This window comes from Xenopus tropicalis, chromosome 10 (genome assembly GCF_000004195.4).
Source record: "Xenopus tropicalis strain Nigerian chromosome 10, UCB_Xtro_10.0, whole genome shotgun sequence".
In the NCBI taxonomy this organism is placed as follows: domain Eukaryota; kingdom Metazoa; phylum Chordata; class Amphibia; order Anura; family Pipidae; genus Xenopus; species Xenopus tropicalis.
The window spans coordinates 44,300,764-44,315,460 of record NC_030686.2 but is presented as its reverse complement, the minus strand read 5'-3'; the positions used below and the strand labels follow the sequence as shown (position 1 = coordinate 44,315,460).

The 14,697-nt window shown below is 47.4% G+C and overlaps 1 protein-coding gene across 1 annotated transcript; it reads right to left on the bottom strand.

Moving 5' to 3' along the window:
• Positions 1–6,044: 6,044 nt before the first annotated feature.
• mrpl58 (mitochondrial ribosomal protein L58) lies at positions 6,045–10,572 on the bottom strand. Its single transcript, XM_002939981.5, has 6 exons — positions 9,719–10,572; positions 9,486–9,519; positions 9,334–9,393; positions 8,035–8,117; positions 7,496–7,665; positions 6,045–6,371 (listed from the first exon to the last, which is right to left on the bottom strand). The coding sequence occupies exons 1-6, from the start codon at positions 9,935–9,937 to the stop codon at positions 6,287–6,289; spliced, it is 651 nt and encodes a 216-aa protein (XP_002940027.3). The 5' UTR covers positions 9,938–10,572; the 3' UTR covers positions 6,045–6,286.
• Positions 10,573–14,697: the final 4,125 nt, after the last annotated feature.

Sequence of the window (14,697 nt, the reverse complement as noted above, 5' to 3'; positions counted from 1 at the left end):
GAAAGGGCAAGTTCCTAGGGCACAATGATGGGGGGGTGAATTGAATATGCTGGTGAGTCTGGCAGGGAGCATGTGCCTGGGGTATTGCAGGCAGTAAGGGGGGGCATTGGACCAAGCAGTAGTAGTAGCTGAATACTACTTAGTGTGGTTCTGAGTCGGGCAGGGTGGTAGTAGAGTTCAGCATTGGGCAGCCTTAGATGCCCGGCTTGTACCCACCCCAAACAGCTTTGCCTGCAGTGTTCATTGGCCTGGGGTATTGCAGGCAGTAAGGGGGGGCATTGGACCAAGTAGTAGTAGTTGCTTAATACTACTTAGTGTGGTTCTGAGTCGGGCAGGGTGGTAGTAGAGGTCAGCATTGGGCAGGCTTAGATGCCCGGCTTGTACCCACCCCAAACAGCTTTGCCTGCAGTGTTCATTGGCATGGGGTATTGCAGGCAGTAAGGGGGGCAATGGACCAAGTAGTAGTAGTAGCCAAATACTACTTAGTGTGGTTCTGAGTCGGGCAGGGTGGTAGTAGAGGTCAGCATTGGGCAGGCTTAGATGCCCGGCTTGTACCCACCCCAAACAGCTTTGCCTGCAGTGTTCATTGGCCTGGGGTATTGCAGGCAGTAAGGGGGGGCATTGGACCAAGTAGTAGTAGTTGCTTAATACTACTTAGTGTGGTTCTGAGTCGGGCAGGGTGGTAGTAGAGGTCAGCATTGGGCAGGCTTAGATGCCCGGCTTGTACGAACCCCAAACAGCTTTGCCTGCAGTGTTCATTGGCATGGGGTATTGCAGGCAGTAAGGGGGGCAATGGACCAAGTAGTAGTAGTAGCCAAATACTACTTAGTGTGGTTCTGAGTCGGGCAGGGTGGGAGTAGAGGTCAGCATTGGGCAGCCTTAGATGCCCGGCTTGTACCCACTTATACCCGCCCCAAACAGCTTTGCCTGCAGTGTTCATTGGCTCACTTTCACTCCCCACCCATATACCACTGTGCCCCCATTTGTGCTACAGTTTCTTTTCTCTCTGTACAGTGAAAGATCTCCTTATGTGGGGCCGGTGTAGCTGTACATCTTGCAGTCTGGGATATGTTATGTGCCCTCAGTCCTACAGTTTCAAGCCTTTTCTCATTGTATAAATCTGCCCGAGTGCCTTACAATGTTCATACTCTGCCCTTCTGTAGGTGCTGGAATGAAAGAGATGCCCATTATGGCGCAGTCCCCTCGTCTCACAGTAAGGCCGGAGTCAAATATTGCCGTTTAAATAACAGAAATCATAATGTTTTTCATGATTAAAACAAGCAAAGGTTATGTTTAGCTCAAGCTTTATTCATTGCACCTATGTGGAACAAGGGGGTGCAGACACAGGGCCTATACACTACATGGAACAAGGGGGTGCAGACACAGGGCCTATACACTACATGGAACAAGGGGGTGCAGACACAGGGCCTATACACTACATGGAACAAGGGGGTGCAGACACAGGGCCTGTACACTACATGGAACAAGGGGGTGCAGACACAGGGCCTATACACTACATGGAACAAGGGGGTGCAGACACAGGGCCTATACACTACATGGAACAAGGGGGTGCAGACACAGGGCCTGTACACTACATGGAACAAGGGGGTGCAGACACAGGGCCTATACACTACATGGAACAAGGGGGTGCAGACACAGGGCCTGTACACTACATGGAACAAGGGGGTGCAGACACAGGGCCTGTACACTACATGGAATAAGGGGGTGCAGACACAGGGCCTGTACACTACATGGAACAAGGGGGTGCAGACACAGGGCCTATACACTACATGGAACAAGGGGGTGCAGACACAGGGCCTATACACTACATGGAACAAGGGGGTGCAGACACAGGGCTATACACTACATGGAAGAACAGGCCTATACACTACATGGAACAAGGGGGTGCAGACACAGGGCCTATACACTACATGGAACAAGGGGGTGCAGACACAGGGCCTGTACACTACATGGAACAAGGGGGTGCAGACACAGGGCCTATACACTACATGGAAAGGGGGTGCAGACACAGGGCCTATACACTACATGGAACAAGGGGGTGCAGACACAGGGCCTATACACTACATGGAACAAGGGGGTGCAGACACAGGGCCTGTACACTACATGGAACAAGGGGGTGCAGACACAGAGCCTATACACTACATGGAACAAGGGGGTGGCAGACACAGGGCCTATACACTACATGGACAAGGGGGTGCAGACACAGAGCCTATACACTACATGGAACAAGGGGGTGCAGACACAGGGCCTATACACTACATGGAACAAGGGGGTGCAGACACAGGGCCTATACACTACATGGAACAAGGGGGTGCAGACACAGGGCCTATACACTACATGGAACAAGGGGGTGCAGACACAGGGCCTGTACACTACATGGAACAAGGGGGTGCAGACACAGGGCCTATACACTACATGGAATAAGGGGGTGCAGACACAGGGCCTGTACACTACATGGAACAAGAGGGTGCAGACACAGGGCCTATACACTACATGGAACAAGGGGGTGCAGACACAGGGCCTGTACACTACATGGAATAAGGGGGTGCAGACACAGGGCCTATACACTACATGGAACAAGGGGGTGCAGACACAGGGCCTATACACTACATGGAACAAGGGGGTGCAGACACAGGGCCTATACACTACATGGAACAAGGGGGTGCAGACACAGGGCCTATACACTACATGGAACAAGGGGGTGCAGACACAGGGCCTGTACACTACATGGAATAAGGGGGTGCAGACACAGGGCCTATACACTACATGGAACAAGGGGGTGCAGACACAGGGCCTATACACTACATGGAACAAGGGGGTGCAGACACAGGGCCTATACACTACATGGAACAAGGGGGTGCAGACACAGGGCCTATACACTACATGGAACAAGGGGGTGCAGACACAGGGGCCTGTACACTACATGGAACAAGGGGGTGCAGACACAGGGCCTATACACTACATGGAACAAGGGGGTGCAGACACAGGGCCTATACACTACATGGAACAAGGGGGTGCAGACACAGGGCCTATACACTACATGGAACAAGGGGGTGCAGACACAGGGCCTATACACTACATGGAACAAGGGGGTGCAGACACAGGGCCTATACACTACATGGAACAAGGGGGTGCAGACACAGGGCCTATACACTACATGGAACAAGGGGGTGCAGACACAGGGCCTGTACACTACATGGAACAAGGGGGTGCAGACACAGGGCCTATACACTACATGGAACAAGGGGGTGCAGACACAGGGCCTATACACTACATGGAACAAGGGGGTGCAGACACAGGGCCTATACACTACATGGAACAAGGGGGTGCAGACACAGGGCCTATACACTACATGGAACAAGGGGGTGCAGACACAGGGCCTATACACTACATGGAACAAGGGGGTGCAGACACAGGGCCTATACACTACATGGAACAAGGGGTACAGACACAGGGCCTTACCTACATGGACAAGGGGGTACAGACACAGGGCCTATACACTACATGGAACAAGGGGGTACAGACACAGGGCCTGTACACTACATGGAACAAGGGGGTGCAGACACAGGGCCTATACACTACATGGAACAAGGGGGTGCAGACACAGGGCCTATACACTACATGGAACAAGGGGGTGCAGACACAGGGCCTATACACTACATGGAACAAGGGGGTGCAGACACAGGGCCTATACACTACATGGAACAAGGGGGTACAGACACAGGGCCTGTACACTACATGGAACAAGGGGGTACAGACACAGGGCCTATACACATGGAAAGGGGTACAGACACAGGGCCTGTACACTACATGGAACAAGGGGGTGCAGACACAGGGCCTATACACTACATGGAACAAGGGGGTGCAGACACAGGGCCTATACACTACATGGAACAAGGGGGTGCAGACACAGGGCCTATACACTACATGGAACAAGGGGGTACAGACACAGGGCCTGTACACTACATGGCCAAAGTATATGTATTATATGTTGGTGTATAACTCCTGCCCTGGGTATGAGGGCATTTATCCATGCATATATCAGCTGTTTGTAATACTATAGCTCTTATCATGTTTATAAGGACAATTACATTGAGCACTTTATTGGCCTAAATCGTTTTGCTCTGATTTAGGGTGACCATATCATTTGAAAATTCAGGGACACATCTAAATAATCCTTCTAGAAGGGCTGCACTGATTGCAATTGAATGTAAATACAATCAGTCTAGCCCTGCAACATGTATTTATTGAATGTGTCCCTGGATTTTCAAGTGATCTGGTCACCTTACTCCAAAGGTTGGGTGGTAAAAGGCACCCTTAAACCATTTGGTCTTTGTTATTTCTTGAGCTAAACAGGGAGATTGTGAATGTGTGGTAGATAATTAGATTCCCAGTATACAACCCCCCTCCCTTCAACCTTTGTTGCAACTGTTCTGTGCACTGAGCCATCTAATGATCTACCTCACAAAGATCAAATAATAGTATCAGTTTCCCTGTGTAGCTCAAGAGGGGCTGCTGTAAGGTGCCATAGTCACTATTTATTGGGCTGGGGGGCGCTGTTTGGGCCTCTGGGTACTTGGAATGCCAGGACCCAGGCCCAGACTGGCAATCTGTGGGTTCAGGCAAATGCCAGAGGGGCTGCTGTAAGGTGCCATAGACAGTCACTATTTATTGGGCTGGGGGGGCTGTTTGTGCCTCTGGGTACTGGGAATGCCAAGGCCCAGGCCCAGACTGGCAATCTGTGGGTTCAGGCAAATGCCACAGGGGCTGCTGTAAGGTGCCATAGTCAGTCACTATTTATTGGGCTGGGGGGGGGGAGTGTTTGTGCCTCTGGGTACTTGGAATGCCAGGACCCAGGCCCAGACTGGCAATCTGTGGGTTCAGGCAAATGCCAGAGGGGCTGCTGTAAGGTGCCATAGACAGTCACTATTTATTGGGCTGGGGGGGGGCTGTTTGGGCCTCTGGGTACTTGGAATGCCAGGACCCAGGCCCAGACTGGCAATCTGTGGGTTCAGGCAAATGCCAGAGGGGCTGCTGTAAGGTGCCATAGTCACTATTTATTGGGCTGGGGGGCTGTTTGGGCCTCTGGGTACTTGGAATGCCAGGACCCAGGCCCAGACTGGCAATCTGTGGGTTCAGGCAAATGCCAGAGGGGCTGCTGTAAGGTGCCATAGTCACTATTTATTGGGCTGGGGGGCTGTTTGGGCCTCTGGGTACTTGGAATGCCAGGACCCAGGCCCAGACTGGCAATCTGTGGGTTCAGACAAATGCCAGAGGGGCTGCTGTAAGGTGCCATAGACAGTCACTATTTATTGGGCTGGGGGGGGGCTGTTTGGGCCTCTGGGTACTTGGAATGCCTGGATTTTCTCTGCTTTGCTGTTGATGTGCAGGGTAAAACCCACTGCTTCACTGCACTCCAGACTGAACATGGCATTATAGTGCACATTGTAGATTAGTATGTCATAGATTGCCCAATTCCTAGTAACTTTGCAATTGGTCTTCATGATTTATTTTAAGTTTTTTCATTATTTGCCTTTCTCTTCTGCCTCTTTCCAGACTTCAAATGGGGGTCACTGACCCCGGCAGCCAGAAACTACTGCTCTGTGACGCTACAAATGCATTATTGTTACTTTTTATTACATATTGTTCTATGCAGGCCCTCTACTATTCATATTTCCATCTTTGGTTTAAACTGCTGCCTGGGTTCTAGAGTAAATAAGACCCTAGCAACCAGATAAAATAAACAAATGGAGAGCTGCTGGACAAAAAGCTAAATAACCGAAAACCATAGAAAATGAAGACCAATTGAAAATTGTCTCAGAATATCAATGTCTACATCATATTTCATCCTTTATCAAGTATATACGGCTAAGGTCCAGCATTCAAAAATGCTTATGAGCCGGCCCGTTGTGCTACATTCCATCTCTGGTTACTGGGTATGATAAATAAAATAGTGAATATTAGAAGCGTTACAAACACACACATACAAATCCTAGTTTCTGAAATATAACAGACAATACCGATGAGTTTCATAATGAGTTTATTTAGCCTCCATAAACAGACTTGGGGTGCAGAGATCAGCAAGCACCCCTAACCCCCTGCTTCCCAGCATGACCTTCGGCTCCGGAGCCCTCAGGGATTGATATGATTCGGTGCCAATAGATTTCCTAGGCAGTACGTTTTCCCCAAATAAGAGTTGGGTCCAAAACATAAGAAGTCCCAGCAATTGCTGAACTGCGAGTCTCAGCATTCACTATCACTGCTCTCAGTCCAAGCTCGCTCGCCGGCTCTGTTTTATGGTAGATTCAATCTTCTTCTGTTGCAGTCGCTCGCGGTTCATTTTCTCTACCCTGTAAAGAGCAAAAGTTTAGTCAGTGGCAGACTTTCCTACAAGCTCAGTGAGTTGGAACAATGCGTTAGGTACCCCCCCAGCGTATATAGTTACTAACCAACCCCTGACTTGGTTTAAAGTGTGCCGGCCTTACAATTCCTGAATTTTTTGCACTGCCAATGTTTCTCAATACCCCAGAGATCCGCTGCCCTATTCAGGATAGCAGGCATGCAAAGTAGAGAAAAAAATGCGACTTTAAAGGTCCCCATACACATTAAGATTCGCCAAGCGAGCGGATCTTCCCCGATATCCCCACCTACGGGTGGGCGATATTGGGAAGCATGTAGGCTAAACAGGGCCAGGGCCAAACGATCAAATTATACTGGTGGTAATGGGGCAGTCGGTTCGGGGACCGCATCAATGAGCCCATTCAGTCCCCGATCCGACTGAATTTTCTAACCTGCCCAATCGATATCTGCCCAATCCAAGGGACCGATATCGGCAGCTACAATAGGCCTGTGTATGGGGACCTTTAGGGTGAAGACACACAGAGCTACTAGTTGAAGCTACTTGTCGTGGCTACTAAAACAGACAATGCTGATCATTTACTGATAACTGCCTCTATGTGTGTTTAGCAGAGGCAACTCTCAGTATTGTCTATGGCAGAGGATTTTCTGGCATTTAGTAGCCATGAAAAAGTAGCTGCTACTAGTAGCCCAGTGTGTCTTCACCCTAAAAGGTAAAGCTGTGTTTTTTACTCTATTGTGCAAGCAGAGTGCGCAGGATATGGACGAGGAAGGCTAGGACGTTGGCATAGATGGCAGGGAAGGAACAGTACCCTGGGTTGAGGCATTTTTCTGCGGACTGGAGAACTGACCCTGGGGTCTAAGGTTTTAAGTGGTTGGTACCTCATATACTGCAATCCTTCAAAAGAATATAAGTTTATTTGTCCTTTAAATAGGTATGCATTACACTATAGACTAGCTGAGCTGCATTTTAACTCTTTTGTTTCCACCCAGATGAACATTTTATGTTCATCTAATTACAACATGTATATGTGTGATCAGGTCCATTCCTAGAAAGTTATGCTGTTCTCTGTTCTAGAACCCTGGGTTCTCAGAGGAATATCAGGCAAGGCATTACCTTGCCCTTCGGACTTCTACATCCTCTTTGCTCAGCATTTTTGGCTTCTTCGCGGCATCCGCCACAATACCACGGATTTTCTCCAGACAGGCCGCCAGGTTTTCCATCTGGTAACGGCTTTGCTCAGAAACAACAATCAACTCCCCACTTCTGTTTATGCGGTTCTTGCACTAGAGAGGAACAAGAGCTCTATGAGTTACAGGCAATGGAAACAGACAAGCAGTACGTCAGTCATATGAAGAGACAGGAGTCAGTTATAAGGATCATGGGTAAGGGAAGAGAACAATGAAGAAACAGTCAGTGAATGGAGAGGAGAGAAGAGCGAGGAAGAAGGAATGAAGAACAGAAGTGATTGGAGGGAACATAACAGGACAGGTGAGCACCATCTGGCACCTAATGGGTTAATGAAAGACGGGTGCAGTGTGATGGTTAAACAAGAAGGAAGGTAGGAGACTGAGAGGAGGATGGCAGAATAGGTCGGGCCCACATGACATCAGAGCTGTGATGCAATACATCAGGTGACCTGCCTAGTGCATCACCTGTACAGAGATCTTCTGCCTGACATCCTCTGGAATCCAGTCTGCGGAGGCCAAGTGGAACCTGACTTCAGCTTTGGTGTTAACTGTGTGAGAAAGGGACAGTGCAATTACCCTCTAGCACCAATTACCCCCTAACAGACTTATGTCAGCATGCAAACTTTACTCCTCAGAAACAAGCACAGCTATAAATATAACATATTATCTCTCATGTGTATCAGTATAGCGATGGGGCTGAAGAGACGCATACATTCTATGCATGGACTTAGTTCCCCTTTAATATAAAGACGGCATAGTTACATGGCTTTCCAGCGCTACTAGTCCAATGCATAATGTAACATGGGAACCAGATGCAGGTTAGACTGTGCATTAGCATCCCTGGCAGTGCCCTGTTGGCATGGGCTCATCTCCCTCTAGCACTAATAGGCTTAAAGGAGACATATTGATATTGAAGGCAGTTATGAATAATATATAGTGCTTGTTTCCCTTTGGGCTAAAAATTAATCCTACAAGTTGATCCAGGGACTGGTCCGATTGCCATCTTGGAGTCAGGAAGGAATTTTTTCCCCTCTGCGGCAAATTAGAGAAGCTTCAGATGGGGTTTTTTGCCTTCCTCTGGGTCAACTAGCAGTTAGGCAGGTTATATATAGTCATTATGGTTGAACGTGATGGACGTATGTCTTTTTTCAACCCAACTTACTATGTTACTATCTGTAAAAATGGCCCCTTTATTGGAGCGCCCTATAGATCCTATCAGGTCTCTATCTGTGTTTCGAATGAGGGGTGGGCGTGTCCTAACACTCCCTGCCAGAAGCACAGTAGGAGGGGGAGAGCCAATCACAGCCCTGCAGTCACACAAGCACAGACAGGCTTCAGTTCCCTATCAGGTCAGCCTAGCTGCTGATTGGTTCCTATCCTACAGTGCCGCCGGCCCCCCTGCACATCCAGAGAATTCAGCCAGCAGGAAGTGGCACAGGTGGGCGGGACTATTGGGGTTTTGGGGTAATTTCTCAATAAATCAGTCCAAAACACAACTTTTTAAGCACAATCCTTCTATATCTAGAGGAGTATAATTCACTTTTAACCATTTAAGCAATGGCTCTAGATGCAGTGGGGACAAACTCCCTGTGCCAGTAATGCTATTATTAAGGCAGTAATGCTATTATTAAGGTAGTAATGCTATTATTAAGGTAGTAATGCTATTATTAAGGCAGTAATGCTATTATTAAGGCAGTAATGCTATTATTAAGGCAGTAATGCTATTAAGGCAGTTATCCCATTCTGTGTGGGCACCATACCTACCTTTGTTGACATTCTGTCCCCCAGGGCCGCTGCTTTTGCAATAGGAGATAGTCAGGCGGTCTGTGTTTGGGAAGGAGGAATAACAAGGGCTTATTGGGGTAATATATACATATACTGTCAGTGCTGCTATTGCCTAGGGTCTTGTTACTCACCCACAGGGATATCAGCCACTCCCTGGTCTCCTAGCTGGAATAAAGAGCACAGGGTGAGTACAAGGCTTATTTCTATACCAGTACAAGCCAACTGCTGATTGGTTACCTGGGCTAACCATATCCCTTACAATTACAATGCGATCAGTACAACTGCGGGCACATCCAACCTCATTGGCTTGTGCAGCTGTCACTCACACTCACACACTACCCGCCCCTCTCTGGGTCCCACTCACCGCTGCAGTGCGGAGATCGCTGCCCGGGTACAGACGCTCCAGGCTGTAAGCGCTGCGGTAAGTGGAAGCGAAACGGAAGCCACGGAACGCCCGCAGCGCACCACTAAGGACACCCGGCGCCGCCATCTTGCAGCAGCGACTCTTCCGGTGGCGTTTAGCCTCAAGGTTCCGTTCCAGAAACACAGGCACAGCGCGAAGGTTCCGGGAACGCCTATACATAGCAGCAGTTTTGCAAGCAGGATTATAGATATTGGCACCGCTCCTTGTGCTATTAGTCCTTACTAAATCTAAGGACAATGGGCACTTTAGCCATTAGGTAACTCTTGCCATGACTTCTACTCCCTCCTAATGGTCTAGTAAACTGAGTTAATGTTATTGATAGGGTAAATACAAATATTGGAAGGCTGTCATTTGTTTCCTGAAATGGTGGCAGCTCTATAAGTAGTACCTGGATCATTGGAGTGTTGTATATTGTACAGTTGGAGAAAAAGTACCAGAAGCTGTGCCTGGGTGTACAACCAAAAGGGCTTAGTTATAGGACAGAGGGGGCAATGGTGTAACCAAGTGACTGGGCCCCAGAGCAAAATAAATTGAAGGCCTTCTACCTTTGGGAATAAGGCATTTATATAAACATGTATTAGCTGCCGCCCCATACCTCCTTGGCCTCCAGCAATCACAGCTTACTCTATAGTTACACCTCATGGGAAGGGGGGGCACATGTTTTACACCAATGTCATGCTACACAGCATCACATGTTTTGACCTATCTATATCCTCTTATGTTTCAGAGCTTATCCAGAACCGTTTAGGCACCAATAGCAAGTCCCAGCCATCAACTGAAGTGCAGTTATTGCAAATGCATCCTACAGGTATTTCATTTAGACACTACAACCTCTAGTTGTACACAGTTCCAGGGACCCTTGATGGATCCCTTGTACTCTAGCGCCTGTATAGGCATATGGAATGTGCTACAGTCTCAGTATCACTGGGGTATATGGATATTAGATTTGTTGCCTTTTGTGATGCTGACCAGCCCTGCTTGCTGTATTCTGTCTCTGGCCATTCCTACTCAAAATACCTGTGTGCTTAGCATTGGCTAAACCACATCAGTGACTTAGACTGACAAATCTATTCTACAAATCTCATTCAATCGCTCAAAAAAAAAAAATGTACATCAGAGACAGAATTCAAAAAAGGCACTACAGTCTTTACTGAAGGCACCAAGATATCGGCTAGATATCGGTCCGGCAGGCCCATCGTAGTGCCCATACACGGGCCAATTAGCTGCCGAATCAGTCTAAGGGGCCGATATCGGCAGTTAGAATCGGCCCGTGTATGGGGACCTTAACTATCACAGGTCTAAAGTGAATCCATGGGGACTAGAAAGTACATTATCTCCTATCTACTCTAGCCCTAACCTATATTTAGAGCTGTTGGTTGTGCGCTGATTTGTTACATTGTCCAGTCTTCACTAACCAGATCCAGCCTGGCAATCTGCAAATGCTTTGCTAATGCCAAAGATGTTATTTAAAATTCCATAGACTAATAGTTTATACTGGGCCCATGAGAGGCAGAGAGACCTTTGTGTATTTGAAATGCCAGGGCCTAGTTTAATTCTCAATCCAGACATTAACTCCGTGTCAGCATTCAAGCTTGAACTGTGCCAATGAATATCTCCTGCTATCTCTGCTGCAATGTTTGGGGTTTCTCACAGCCTGCTTCTGGGAGTCATTCCGGGAATAGGTTTTATCTTCCAAAATAATCCAAATTTCTGGATTCCCGCTTCTCTTTAAGGGTTCTTAACCACAGATGTTTTCTTCACGCAGGTAAAGGACATTAGAGATACAAGATTGAGCTGACTGAGTCTGTATGTAATGTGCTTCTTTGTACATTATAATAATTATATAAGAGAACATTCATTCATTTTCTTTTCCTGGCCATCCCACCTCCCTGCTGCGCTGTCAGGACACAAATGGGTTAACTTAGCAATGCAATAAATACACACCCCCTCCTCTCTGCAGTCTTTATCGGATGTTCTGGACAAACCATGAAAGGGTGGGCATGCTGCCAGGAGGGGTGGCCAGGAAAAGAAAGTCTCAGTATGAATTATTTTTCTCTTTTCCTGGCCATCCCTGGCAGCATAACATTTGGGTTTGTACCCAAAAAATCAACTGGGTGGGAACAAACGAAACCAATATGCTGACAACGTAATTTTATTTCTGCCCAGACACTGCCTGGAGCACTGAACGCCCAAACTGTGACGAAGAAACCAAGCTAACATCTAACTTGTAATGCTGAATGGAAGTATTAGAGGTTCCCTAAGTAGCTGCTGTGCAGAGCACCTCAGGCTGAGCTCCCTCTTCTGCTGCCCAGGATAAGGCGATACCCCTTGTCGAATGGGCCCTGATTCCCTGAAGCACTGGTTCCCCCTGCTCCTTGTAAGCGTTCTGGATTGCCAAGACAATCTATCTCAGGGATCCCCAACCTTTCTTACTCGTGAGCCACAGTCACATGCAAAAAGACTTGGAGAGCAACACAAGCACCATAAAAGCTCATAGAGGTGCAAAATAAGGGCGATTAGCCAATAATAGCCAATAAGATTGGCTATTTGGCAGCCTCTATGCACACTATCAGTTACAGGGGCTTTATTTGGTAGTAAATCTTGTCTTTATTCAACCAAAACTTGCCCCCAAGTCAGGAATTCAAAAATAACTACCTGGTTTGAGAGCAACATCCATGGGGTTGGGAAGCAACATGTTGCCCCTGAGTCACTGGTTGGGGATCACTGATGTATCTCCTCAAAGTCGCTGTCTTAACTGGTTCTCCTTTTCTTGCTCTCGCCGGGATGGCAAATAATCTGTCTTCCGCAAAATTGTCTGTAAACTGTAAAATCCCCTCATTTGGCAAGGTCGCCAAGCGAGCGGATCTTCTCCCGATAGGTGCCGTATGGATCGGGGACCTGCCCAATTGAGATCTGCCTGATTTTGGGTAGGCTTATTGGTGGTCTAAAGAACCAATATCGGCAGCTGAAATCGTCCAGTGTGTGGCCACCATAATGGGGATCTAAAGCTTTCCATATTTCTTCCTCCCAAGTATTCATCTCCGGGACAAAGGCTGTCTGTCTGTCCCATGACAGAGACACAGATCTCGCCAGTGGTACAATTCTCATGACCACCTTAAAGAATCTAGAAACAAAGGGCTCTTTCTCCAGCATGACAATGCAGACAACTGTATTACGGTATCTAGTAGAATTAAGAAACTGGGCTGCCAAAATGGTACTGTATATATCCCTGGAACCCGACAATCCGGGGTATACTTGAATTTCTGCAGACAGGCTTGGATAAAGACCTAAGTTTAAGCACCTTGAGAATCCAGTTGTCTGTCTATGAAGATTCTCATTCATCCAGGTCATGATATACAGTATCTAGTAGAATTAAGTCTAAAACAACTGGACTTTTCTCAGTTTTTCTTTAAAACGTTTCACCACTTATCCGAGTGGCTTCTTCAGTTGAACTGAACGTCCCACGTCACATAATATCTTGATGTGTTTAACTTCTTAAATCTTAACAAGGTATTAATAGCAGCTTCAGAACACCTTGCTGTGCTAACCTTCCCCTCTCAGCCTCCAGGCCATCAAACTCGATCTGTATAGATCCGGATGCCACAGACCACTCTGGGACAGGAGATCTTCCCTGCTCGGTAGGGGAACTGGATCGCCCTGGACCATTCTCCTCAGTAATAGGTACCAAAAAAAACCTTCTGTAACATTGAAAATCAGCAGGAAGGGGGGAAACATGTAAGCACACAAACCTGTCCAGTTCTAGACTAAGGCACCTATAGCTATTAGCCTGGGGACATGGGAATCTGAGAAAGAATACCTTCAATTCATCAATTCCCTGCCCTCAGCTTGAGTATATTCAACAGCAGATGAGACAGCATCAACTGACTTTTCTCCTTGTTGAGAATCCATCCTGCCACTTTGTTTCTGTGTTCCTCAAGAATGTTCCTGCTTCTGGCAACTAGCAAAAGGTCATCTAGATACTTTTATATCTCAATGCCATTTTCTCTGAGCTTTGCGATAACCACTAACACCTTTGTAAATGTCCTGGGGAAAGTGACTAACCCAAAAGACAGGTATGTAAATTGCACATGCTGATAACCTATAGCAAAGCGAAGGAATCGCTGGTGTTCTTGGGCTACTGGTACATGCAAATACGCATCTTGGCTGCCTTCACAGTTTGGATGGTTTCCATTTTGAAGCTTTGTATCTTCAAATACTTGTTCAGCCTCCTGAGCTCTAATATAGGTCTCATGTTGCCCAATGCCTTCATTATTATAAAGAGAGGCATCTGCACTGAAAGTAAGTCCAAGATATATTGCTCCATTACAATTTCGTATGACTGGGAAACTGGCCAGGGAGCGTGAAAAAGAGGTTTCCGGCAGATCTCTAACCGTTACTCTCTTCTTATGACTTTTCGAACCCTGGCATCCTATATATCCTCTGCCCAGACCTTCCAGAAGTGGAGGAGTCTTGCCCCAAGCTGGGCTGGCCTTCTGTCACTGTGACTTCTGCTGGGACTTGGGAGATCTCGGATTCTTGGGCTTGCTGTCTCGAAAGAGGCTGGACTGACCCAGCCTCCAGGAAGGTGAACAAAAGGGTTCCTTACCAGGTCTATATGACCTAAAATCCTACTTTTTTTTTTAAAAAGAAACTGATATGAACATCTTCGTATAACCTTTATCAGCAGTTAGATCCATTCTGGGAGCAGTACAACTGATCTGCGGGTCTTGAACAGAACAGCAGAGAAAAAGACTGTGGACAGCAGGAATGAGAAGCAGGGGAAAAAAGCCAAATGTTATGCTGCCAGGGGATGGCCAGGAAATATATAAAAGAAAGGGGCAGTTTTATCCCCCCACCCTATAGGATTATATATGGTTTTTCCTGCAATGCAGATTAGACAGTCACATCACACAAGGCCA